Source organism: Microcaecilia unicolor, chromosome 5 (genome assembly GCF_901765095.1).
Source record: "Microcaecilia unicolor chromosome 5, aMicUni1.1, whole genome shotgun sequence".
Lineage (NCBI taxonomy): Eukaryota > Metazoa > Chordata > Amphibia > Gymnophiona > Siphonopidae > Microcaecilia > Microcaecilia unicolor.
The window spans coordinates 95,523,034-95,535,739 of NC_044035.1; the positions used below are offsets into that span (position 1 = coordinate 95,523,034).

At 43.5% G+C, this 12,706-nt stretch overlaps 1 protein-coding gene across 1 annotated transcript in view; it reads right to left on the reverse strand.

The window, feature by feature from the left end:
• ANK3 (ankyrin 3) overlaps positions 1-12,706 on the reverse strand; it is an 889,892-nt gene that overhangs the window by 213,423 nt on the left and 663,763 nt on the right. Inside the window, 2 exon segments of the mRNA XM_030203110.1 lie at positions 4,236-4,334; positions 9,463-9,660. Of these exon segments, the coding sequence (XP_030058970.1) occupies positions 4,236-4,334; positions 9,463-9,660 (297 nt within the window).

The window sequence follows — 12,706 nt, forward strand, 5'->3', positions numbered from 1 at the left end:
GTGCATAGTTCCCTTACCTTGGGTGCTGAGCCCCCCAACCCCCCTGAAACCCACTCCCCACAACTGTACACCACTACCATAGCCCTAAGGGGTGAAGGGGGGCACCTAGATGTGGGTACAGTGGATTTCGGGTGGGTTTTGGAAGGCTCACATTTACCACCACAAGTGTAACAGGTAGGGGGGGATGGGCCTGGGTCCGCCTGCCTGAAGTGCACTGTACCCACTAAAACTGCTCCACGAACCTGCATACTGGTGTCAGGGAGCTGGGTATGACATTTGAGGCTGGCAAAAAATATTTTTTAAGTTTTTTTTTAAGGGTGGGAGGGGGGTTGGTGACCACTGGGAGAGTAAGGGAGGTCATCTCCGATACCCTCCAGTGGTCATCTGGTCAGTTCGGGCACCTTTTCACAGGACGACGTACAACGTGCTGCAACGTCAGCACTGGATTCCGCAGAGTTTGAACAGCAGCACGGAGGAGTGGGAGCGAGGACGAACAACTTAAAAGACCTCAGCTCAAGGAATATTTTTAGAGGAAGCGGACCTTGGCTGGTGGGGGTTGGGGTCTCGCGCCAGCAAAGGTAGGTGTTGGCGGCGGTAGGGGGGTCCAGGGCGAAATCTGCGGGGGCCCAGGCCCCTGTGGCCCACGCAGATACGCCCCTGGTAGGAGCATGTTAGGAGGAGCCAATCCTAATTCTGGATGAAAAACCATCCCTAGGTGAAAATACTGTTACTGCGCATTTTAGCATGCATTAACAACTAACACACAAACATGTTAACAGCCAATGCAGTAGAAGATGCTAGGTGGATTGGAGTGAGGGGGTGGGGGGAGGAGCTTTATGAAAAGGGCTGGGAGGATGCAAGTCCTACAGCACTAGTCCCAGGGAGCCTCAGGCCACATGTTAGTAGCCGGACGTTTCAGTGAGGAAGATGATGACAGCTGAAACTGGCTTTTTTTCCATGGACAAGCAGGATGCAGTATTCTGACTGATGGGTGACATCACTGGCAGAGCCCCTTTGCAGAAAGACTCCCCATTTTATTTTGTAGAAGCGTTTAGAAGCAGCTTGCCATACATGTGCGTGTTTTCCTACTCAACATTGTAGCACAGGATCGGGTGGGTGGCAGAGCCAGTGGTGGGAGGTGGGGCTGGTGGTTGGGAGGCGGGGATAGTGCTCGGCAGACTTATACGGTCTGTGCCAGAGCCAGTGGTGGGAGACGGGACTGGTGGTTCGGAGGCGGGGATAGTGCTGGCCAGACTTATATGGTCTGTGCCAGAGCCGGTGGTGGGAGGCAGGGATAGTGCTGGGCAGACTTTTACGGTCTGTGCCAGAGCCAGTGGTGGGAGGCGGGGCTGGTGGTTGGGAGGCAGGGATAGTGCTGGGCAGACTTTTACGGTCTGTGCCAGAGCCGGTGGTTGGGAGGTGGGGCTGATGGTTGGGAGGCGGGGATACTGCTGGGCAGACTTATACGGTCTTGCCCTGAAGAGCACAGGTACAAAACAAAGTAGGGTATACACAAAAAGTAGCACATATGAGTTATCTTGTTGTGCAGACTGGATGGACCGTGCAGGTCTTTTTCTGCCGTCATCTACTATGTTACTTACAGTTAGCACATGGTAAGTCATGCATTAAGGCCATTTTTAGGAAGGGGTGGAACTGGGCAGGGCATCGGTGGAGAGTGTTTGCAACTACCATATGCAGACTAATGCATGGTTAGCGCAGAACCACTCACCACTTCCTAAATAGAAGGTACTAAATGCTAACTGTGAGCTGAGTACCACAAGCTGATAGGCATTTTAGTGTGATTACTGCAGGTTACATGCTGGGCACAACCCGCACTAGGAACCATGTTAGTTTTGCACTTGGCACACATGAATTTCTTGCGTTAAAGCATGTTAAGTGTAAAATCTAAGTAAAAGACCTCCACTGTTACAAGCATAAGCCAGCAGATGCAGACAGGGGTGTCTATCTGTTGGGGAAAAGGGCAGAGAACCAGTAAGCAAAGAAGTAGAAAATGTCAGCCTAGACACTTCACAAGCAAGAACACACCGGACTGTTCAGAAGAATTAAGGAAGAGCAGGCTGGGATGGCATCCAGAGAAGCTAAACTGGCCTGACCTGGGGAAAGCCAGAATTCCTAGAACAGAGGGTACCAGAGGACTGCAAAGCAGCTGGTCAAATGTTACTGACATTTCTTGTAAGCACAGTGAACAGGGTGTCCCTGTCCAGGATATGGACAGGACTGTGCTGTAAAGGGACAGGGCTATACCCAAAGCAAAGGGCAGCCGGTTATGTGAACCGTACATAAGTACATAAGTATTGCCATACTGGGAAAGACCAAAGGTCCATCGAGCCCAGCATCCTGTTTCCAACAGTGGCCAATCCAGGTCACAAATACCCAGCAAGATCCCAAAAATGTACAAAACATTTTATACTGCTTATCCCAGAAATAGTGGATTTTCCCCAAGTCCATTTAATAACGGTCTATGGACTTTTCCTTTAGGAAGCCGTCCAAACCTCTTTTAAACTCCGCTAAGCTAACCGCCTTTACCACATTCTCCGGCAACGAATTCACGAGTTTAAATACACGTTGAGTGAAGAAAAAGTTTCTCCGATTCGTTTTAAATTTACTACTTTGTATCTCAAAAAAGATACAGGGGAATTAGAAAAGGTGCAGAGAAGGGTGACGAAAATGATAAAGGGGATGGGACGACTTCCCCATGAGGAAAGGCTAAAGCGGCTAGGGCTCTTCAGCTTGGAGAAAAGGTGGCTGAGGGGAGGTCTATAAAATAATGAGTGGAGTTGAATGGGTAGATGTGAAGCGTCTGTTCATGCTTTCCAAAAATACTAGGACTAGGGGGCATGCGATGAAGCTAGTAAATTTAAAACGAATCGGAGAAACTTTTTCTTCACTCAACGTGTAATTAAACTCTGGAATTCGTTGCCAGAGAATGTGGTAAAGGCGGTTAGCTTAGTGGAGTTTAAAAGAGGTTTGGACGGCTTCCTAAAGGAAAAGTCCATAGACCGTTATTAAATGGACTTGGGGAAAATCCACTATTTCTGGGATAAGCAGTATAAAATGTTTTGCACATTTTTGGGATCTTGCTGGGTACTTTCTGTGCCCCTAGTGGACTCACAATCTAAAGTTTTTGCACCTGGGGCAATGGAGAGTTGAGTGACTTGTCTAAGGTCACAAGGAGCTGCAGTGGGACCAAACCTATTTCCTCAGGGTCTCAGTCTATTGCACTAACCACTGGCTACCCCTCCACTTATTTTCAAACTCCGGAGCTGCAGGGGTGTTCTGCTCCAGTCCACTCCTTCTAGGCAGCCTGCAGGGAGGCAGAGGGAGGGGAGGGGAGGGGAGGGAAAGCGGGAGAGCCTAAAGCAGAGCAGTCAGTCTACTCCCTAATCCAGCTCCTCTTCTGTTGCTCTTTCCCCTGATCCACCCACATTCTCCCCCAGCTGCACATATTAAGCCCTTGGAAATAACAGGTTTCCACCCGGAACTAGGGAGACTCCTCACAACAAAATACAAAAACATGACTTTAAAGCAGTCATTTTATAATTTGTTTTTTGTGATATTACACCATGATAAGACGACAAACACAACTGTTGTACACAGATAATTTTCTATTTAGTCTATTGCTCTTACTTAGCTGTCCTACTATTTTTTTTTAACCTTTACTACAGTAATTATTTTGAGTTCACTTTTAAGCTAGTTTTTGGAGTATGGACTAATGAGTTTCGAGTAGTGTATGCTTTGTTGTTTTTTTTTTGGAGTCTGCTAGAAGCTTCACCATAAATCCAGGTTGTGCACACTGGATCATAACAACACCCCTGAGCACTGCAGAAACCTAATCTCAGCAACCTTAGTATCACGATATATGATCATGATCTGGTAAATCCTAGACATAGGAACATCCTGAGACTCTAGGTGACATTAATAGCTGTGATCCTACATGGCAACTTTTTGGCCCAAACTCTACCGATAAGGCAAGGGTGTGGAAAGTTGTGGTGGGACAACCTTCCACACCAACAGCAAGGCATGAAGATAATTGAGGTCCCTTAATTAAAAAAAAAAAAAAAAGAGACACATAGAACAATAGAGTAAAAGGGAAGTTAGAGTTTTAAGAAACAGGGATAGTCTCGTAATCTTGCTTTGGAAAATTCTTTATATATCTGCATGACAGATAATGAAGGCAGGCACAGCAGAAGTAAAGGGCTTGGGTTCTACCTTACCTTTGTTTGGGTATCAACAGCAGCACCTTGATTTACAAGAACTTCTGCTACATTCACTTTGTCCTCCTGTGCAGCCAGATGGAGAGGAGCCAGACCGCTCTATGAATCAGGCAACATAAAAACAAGTGAGGAATATGGCCACAGAAAACCTGTCTATTCTGCAAGGGGAACCTATGTTAAATCGCTATCTAACCAAAACACATGCAAAGTTTTTTTTTTTTTTTTCACCATCACATCCCTCCTCTCCTGTTACCCAGGGTCTCAGTCATGGTTCAAGAATAAAAAGGGTGCTTTACTCAATATTATACAACTCTGAGAGCTGAATTGAGGAAATATTCAACTGATTTAAAACCCAAGCCAGGATCATGTCTCCTGGCAACACAGAACATACCAGATTTATTCTATTCTATTCTTTATATTGTTCACCTGATCCCCAATATTTAGGTTCTAAGCGACACACAAAGAGAAAGACTGGTGCATACACCAGGAGCTACAAGATTAAAACAATATCAGAGACTAAAATAAAACGTAATGAACATTAGCATAATATTTTGCAAAACAGAAAGTTTTCACTGCCCAAAGAAAGCTCAAATAAGAAGAAATTTATCTCAGATATAAACAGAATGCATGCCAAAGCTTAGTTGCTTGGAACTGGAAGGAAGAGTCAACAACTCATTTATATTCATTTATATTGAATACCTCTGCTAGACAGAAATTTAACTACTACTACTATAAATCATTTCTATAGCGTTACCAGTCGTACGCAGCGCTTTACAATTGAACATGAAGAAAAGACAGTCCCTGCTCAAAAGAGCTTAGAATCTAAATAGAAGACGACAATGCCAACTCAGGGGTCCTTTTACTAGAGGTATGATGAAAAATGACCTGTGCTGGTATAGATGCGTGTATTGGACGCGTGCAGGTCCATTTTTCAGTGCACCTGCAAAAAAGGCCTTTTTTTCCCCTGAAAATGGACATGCAGCAAAATAAAAATCAGTGCACATCCATTTTGGGCCTGAGACCTTATTGCCACACAGTGACTTGCGGTAAGGTCTCACACATTAACCGGGTGGTAATCAACAGCGTACATACAATGCCGATTACCGTCCGGTTAGCGCCACACGGTAGAAAATAGAAATTATTTTCTGCCCTGTGTATTGGATGCACGTAGAAATTAGAATTACCGCCTGGGGCATGGGGTAGCTGGATGGTAGTTCTAATTTGACACATGTTGTACGCGCGTAGGCGCCTATGCTTCTTTGTAAAAGGGCCCCTCAATGTCTGTTTAGATGTAAGTAAAGACTCTCTGGCCAATATTCAAAAGTATTTAACCATCCAGGAGTGGCTCCTGACCAGTTAAATACTGTTTTAGCGCCTAACTGCGGATAATCAGTGGGAGATATATATATCGCGAGACATAGCAGGTTAGGCGCAGATATTCAACGCCAAACCAGCTATGTTTAGTGGTTAAAATAGGCTGCATAAATAGCAGGCCTATCTTTAACTGCTAAGCACTTAACCGGTTACTGCTGAATATTGGATTTACCGGTTAAGTTGCTGTGCTTAAAAATGAAACCAGATATTCAATACCAGTCGCCGGAAACGGCTTGGCATTGAATATCCAGGCTGAATGCTGGTGGCAGGCAGTCAAAGGCGGAATGAGTATAAGAAATACTCTGAACTGAAACCTCAAAGTGTGTTAAAAATTATACAAGACACTTTGAAGAAAACCCATGCCTGAATTGGCAACCAACACAACCTCATCAACAATATTCCTTCGCTCTAAAAATCAATTAGCAGCAGTATTCTGCATCAGCTGAAGTTGATGCATCAACTTTACAGAGACTCCCAAGTACAAAGCGTTACAATAATCAATGTGAGGTAAAATCAGTAATTGAACAAGGTCTAAAATGATTCTCAACAATGTGATCTAATAAAGTGTAAATGCGTCATTTTTTCTCTCTTGTGGCTCCATTGTGAGAGCAGAATCTAAAATGACCCCTAAAACCCTTGATCTTCTATCAGCTGCAATTCTCATTCCTGAAGGAACAGACAACTCTGCAGGTGCTGCGTCTGGAGTGATACTGAACCACAGAATCTTATTCAGCTTCAAATAATTCTTAATGGTCCATTGTTCAATAATATTTATACAGGGGCCCATTTACTAAGCCACATTGGCACCTACGCGCGTACAAAGCGTGCCAATGTGGCCCATGTGGCCCAGACACTAATTTCGATTTTTACACCGTCCGCTACGTGCACCGGAAAATAAAATTTACTTTCCGGCGCACGGCAGAAAATGGGCAGTAATCATCATTGTACGCGTGTAGACGATTACCGTCTGGTTAACGCATGAGACCATACTGCGAAGTCAATGGGTGGCGGTAAGGTCTCAGACCCAAAATGGACACATGCCAATTTTTATTTTGCCGCACATCCATTTTTGGCTAAAATAAAAAAAGGCCTTTTTTTAACAGGCATGCTGAAAAATGGATCTGCGTGCGCCCAAAACACATGCCTACACCAACGCAGGCCATTTTTCGGCACACCTCAGTAAAAGGACCCACAGTCATTTATTAAACTGGTTGTGTTGATCAAACTTTTCTGAACAGGAACCATCTGCATACATAAACAGCTGACAACCTAGTACATTAAAAGAGGGCCTAATGTACTCATATATAAATTAAATCATATGGGAGATAGTGAGGAGCCCTGTCGCACTCCACTAACAGAATTCCAACTTACTGATTGATAAACAAACCAATGAAATGTTCACATTCCAGTAATTATGAGTCACTCAAATCTCAAACATGAATAAAATTCCCTTTCGGTTTGTAGGTTGTTTCTATACATATCTTGAAATATGTATTTTCAAAGGTATGATTATAATACTTTTCTCTCTAAACTGCCTCAGTTTAATCCCTTCATCACCATGCATTATTGATAAATACCCCATTGGTTCCAGTGAATGCCAAAACATTTCTTGTGTAATAAAGAAACACTGTACTTGCTCATATAGAAGGAAAAAACAGGGTGGGTGGGTGGGGAGGGTGGGGTAGATATTCAGAGACGCTTATCCACTTATCTAGTTAGCAGGTACCAGGGAACGGGATATTCAGAGGTACACTAACTAGATAATGCCATTGAATGCTATGACCTCATCAGCATTATCTGGATAGTGCTGGGGCGGTTCATGGGCGGAGCCTGGACTGAACTAGAGGATATTTGATTAGCAGCGATCTTCAGACTGTTAATTAGGTAAAGTTAGGACAGCAAAAAGGCTGTTCCGACTTCATCTGGTTAGCTATCAAATAACAGTCTGAATATTGCTGCTAACTGGATAGTACTACTGGTTAGTGCTGGTGTCAGGATATTCAGTTGCAGCTGGTATCCAGGTACAAACAGTGAATATTCAGTTTTTTCTTTTAAATTGTATTACACTTTAAAGAAACACAACAGAAATCCTTTCCTTTAAGAAAAAAATCAAGAGGATTATCACAAACAAAAAGGGGAAAAAAAAAATCAAACAACGGAATATTCCTCAATCTATATCCCTAGTCCACAAAAGAGAGGCTCAGTTTAAGAAAAACAATTACAACAAAAAAGAAAAAAAAAAAAGACAGAGGAATGTATAAATTCCCTATATTGAGGGTAGACCTTCATGCTTTGTCACTAGATTTGACTACATTTCCCACCTCAACAATCTTGTTACTCAAAAATAATTGAGAAAAAGGTAAACTTTCCTTGGTGTTTTTTGTATGATTACTGTCAAAATGCAGTAAAGTGTTTCTGTCTGTGGGTTTTACAAAGACTGAAGTCTCAAATTTGTTATTCTGTTGAGAGATCAATACATCCAAAAAATTAATTTGAGTAGTCAAGTACTGCATAGTAAAATGAATATTTTTGTCCTTGGTGTTTAACCAGTTGCGGAATGACAAAAGATCTGCCAGATTGCCATCCCAGAACATGAAAACATCATCGATGTATCTGTGCCACTTGAATAAAAAAGTAGCAATGGGTGCAACATGCGCCCCTGCAACAGCGGGTTTATATATGCTTAACTTTGAAAAATCTTGGCTAAATAACCATAAATGGGAATATATAATCAAGTGGCACAGATACATCGATGATTTTTTTTTTTTTGTTACATTTGTACCCTGTGCTTTCCCACTCATGGCAGGCTCAACGCGGCTTACATATTGTATACTGGTACTTATTTGTACCTGGGGCAATGGAGGGTTAAGTAACTTGCCCAGAGTCACAAGGTGCTGCCTGTGCCTGAAGTAGGAATCAAACTCAGTTCCTTAGTTCCCCAGGACCAAAGTCCACCACCCTAACCACTAGGCCACTCCTCATGTTATGGGATGGCAATCTGGCAGATCTTTTGTCATTCCACAACTGGTTAAACACCAGGGACAAAAATATTCATTTTACTATGCAGTACTTGACTACTCAAATTAATTTTTTGGACGTATTGATCTCTCAACAGAATAACAAATTTGAGACTTCAGTCTTTGTAAAACCCACAGACAGAAACACTTTACTGCATTTTGACAGTAATCATACAAAAAACACCAAGGAAAGTTTACCTTTTACTAAAAAATAATGTCAGTTGAGATGGTTTGAAGAAAATATTAGTTTTCTCTTGAGGATACTTAGGGCCCCTTTTACCAAGCTGCAGCTTTGGTGCACATTTTTGAGTGCCTTTTATGGAATTCAGCTCTATATGCGCATTAGGCCAATTCAGCACTCATTCTTTGTGTGCACAAAATTTTCTAAACTAAAACCACAGATCTAGATGCACATCTGTAATAATTACATAGGGTTAACTAACAGCTTAATGTAGGGAATCAGACAGAATCCAGGGATAAGCATTTCTTAAACTCTCAAAATCTTGATAAACCAGAGTAACTCACACTCAGAAATACCATGACGCATTGCAATCATATCATACTGCTTCTATAAATACTGAGGGTGGAGCCTCTCAAAGATGAAAGACTTATATTACCTCAAGAATAAAACAGAAATAGAATTGCAGGAATTTTAATTGCCATGTTCACTGAAACTCCTAGCTCAATTCTTACACAATCAATAGTACCAATACTTACAAAATAAACAGCATTACACCCAAACCCCAAGAAAAAAAGGTGGAAAACTAATCCAGGGTGTAAAGGAGAGACTTGGTAAACGTGACAGAGAAAGAAGGGGCGTCTTGCTGGTCTTGTACCTTGTTGCTGAGATTGACATTGGCATTTCTGGTAAGGAGCAATGACACCATGTCCACATGTCCCTCCTGGGCTGCGAGATGCACGGGAGCGATGCCTTGCCTAGTAACTGCGTTTGCATCAGCACCGTATTCGAGTAACGTGGTGGCTATATCCATCTGATTTTTCTTGGCAGCAATATGCAGTGGTGTATAGCCATTCTGCAGACACAAGAAATGGTTATGTCAAAACAGTAGACTACATTGCAGGGAAACCATATTTCAAGTGTTCCTTGATGTTGGGAGGTCATTTTCTAATGGTGCCACTAATATTAACTGGGCCCTGTGGTAGATAATGTGTGATAACATTGCTAAAGTGTGCCACGCTTTTGTGTTTTTGATAAAATTTTGAATGGCTACCTATTTTTTTCCTGCTGTTTTCTACATTTTGATTATCTGTTTTTGCATGCTTCAGTTATCACTCCCTGGCTCTGCCTCACAGTTCTAATGGGAATCTGATGCCTTTGATGATATGATAGTGCAAAAGGTGTATTGATTGATGTCACATGTAAGCACCGATTCCTGGCTCTTACAGAAAGTAAAGACAGGAATCATTTACAGTATCACCATATTTCTCAGTTTTGAAGACGGATCATCTTTCTTAGCAGGCACAACAAAAAACTCAACCCATGTCCAGGATTTCAGTTTTTCTGTCTCATGCACAACAAGTAGGATTCTATTTTTTAAAGAGACACTTCAGTGATCAGCAGAGTTGGGCACTTAGGACGTGATATTCAGCTGTCAGCGATCAGGGTTTTGCTAATGCCATTATACCTCAATGTCTTTTTACTAAGCTGCGGGAAAAAGGGCCCTGCCATTTTTACCATGCGCCAGGGCCCTTTTTTACTACAGTGGGTATAAAGCCCCCCCACCCCCCAAACTGGCCATGTGATAAGATAACCCTTATCGTGTGGCCATGCGACAGGGAGCACTTACCGCTATCCACTGAGGTGGCGGTAAGGGCTCCTGTGGTAACCCGGTGGAAAGCGGGCAGACCACGGCGATGCCTGATTACTGCCGGGTTAGTGCCATGGTACAGAAATGTGTTTTTACAGTGCGCCAGAAATGGCGTATATTTCAGCCGGAACTACCGCCAGTGGCCGTGTTGGGCCAATGGTAGTTCCAATTTAGCGTGCGGCAAGTCCTCATTGGGCTTACTGCTGCTTTGTAAAAGAACCCATAAATTTCTAGGTATACGAAGCCAGCGGAAATATACCCAGTTAAGTGCGATATATGGCACTTAACTGGCTATAATATAATAAACCACATAAAATAGGGCTGCCTTGTACGTAGTCCAATTTATGCATTTATCTTAGTTAAGTGCTGAAAATCAGTACTTAACTGGCTAAGTACCAGCTCTGCCTCTGGAATGCCCCCGAAATAGCCAGTTACAGTTTGGGGGATAACTGGGCATTTTCTGCGGCACTATCCAGTTAAGTTGCACTGAAAATGTCCAGTTAGCCCTGGACAGGTGATTTAAATGGGCAGGAGCCTCTTTCCAAGCTCCTCCCCTGAACAAACCTACCCTCTGCTTGCATAAAAGCAGGTGCTGTCTCAATGTGTGTGCTTTTCAGCATGGAGAATTATTTTATAGGAACCTTTTACATGCATTCAAAAGTGTTTATGCACAAAATATCCTTTGTAAAATTACCCCCCCTAGATCACACAAACGCATTTACACAAAATCTGGCACAGGTATATAAACATGTGTCTTTGTTTCTGCGCACTACAGGAGCTGGTTTTCTGCAGCCTGTTTTAATAAAGGTACATAGGTGCCCATGTTCCCTATATAAAACAGGCTGACAATTGATGCCTTTCTCAAGCAATCATATAGGTGTTCAGTAATGGAATCAGGCATGAAGGGGGTTATTTTATAAAACATAAAATGTACTTTACACATGAACATGGCGCTTATAAAATTGTGTACCTGTTCTAACCAGGACACGCATGCTTATCCTCACATAGGCATTCCTAGGAGCGTTATTTAGGTGGAGCGGGAGTGGAGTTCCAATGTATACATGTACTTTATATACATATGAGGGAACAGCGTAGAGGAGAAGCTTAGTCAGGTTTTGACATCAGGGGGACCAGATCTTCTGTGAAATAGGCATGGTGTGAGCTGCACAGGCACTGCTTCATTCAAAATCTGTTTGGGGGAGCAGCAGCTCCCCTCGTGCCCCAGCTAGCTACACCTCTGGTGTGGAGTTCATATGGATATTAACACCTGCTTCAGAGCAGGGGCGTAGCCAGACCTAGATAGGAGGGGGGGCCAGAGCCCAAGGTGGGGGGGCACATTTTGGCCTGCCCTCCTGCTGGCCACCCCGCGGCCGCTACTACCACCCCACCACCGCCCTCCTGCCGCCACTTCCACCCCCCATTGCCGTTCCCCTCACCACTGCCACTGTGAAGGTACCTTGGCTGGTAGGGGTTCCCAACCCCCGCCAGCTAAAGCGTTTGTCCTGCGCTGGTCTCACATTGCCTGGCGCCCTGTTCTCTTTTCAGTCGCTGTGCACATTCATTTTAATGAAACTGAGCATGGGATTAGGGACTACCACCAGACAAACTGGGGGCCCCAGAGCCAATTTGGGGGGCCCAGGCCCCCTGTAGCTATGCCACTGCTTCAGCGACACCACTGGGGTGAGTAAGGGACCTAAACTTAACAATGGACAAATTCTGCACATCATTTTTTGAACTTTTTATTTCCAACTGTGGTTCAGGCAGATACAAACATTTACATAAAAATATGCACATTCTCACCCACAAATCCTACACACACATACATAGACCCCTTCACACAAATCCCTTACACCCACCTATATAAACATATGCACACACTCCCTCACAAGAACCCTCTAGACTCACATACACAAAAATATGCACACACCATTCACACACAGATCCTACACTCACATACACAAATGTATGCACACTCTCCTTCATGCACACACTCTCTACAACCACATGCAGAAACACATGCACATACCTCTTCACATACACCGACTACACCCACATACATATGCACACAGCCCTTCACACATCTCTTACACCCACATGCAAAAACATATATATACACACCCCTTCATACACACTACATTCACAAACACACACACACACACCCCAACATCTGCACACACCCCTTCACCCACATAAACATATGCACACACTCCTTCACACATATACCTCCTACAGCCACTTACACAAATATATA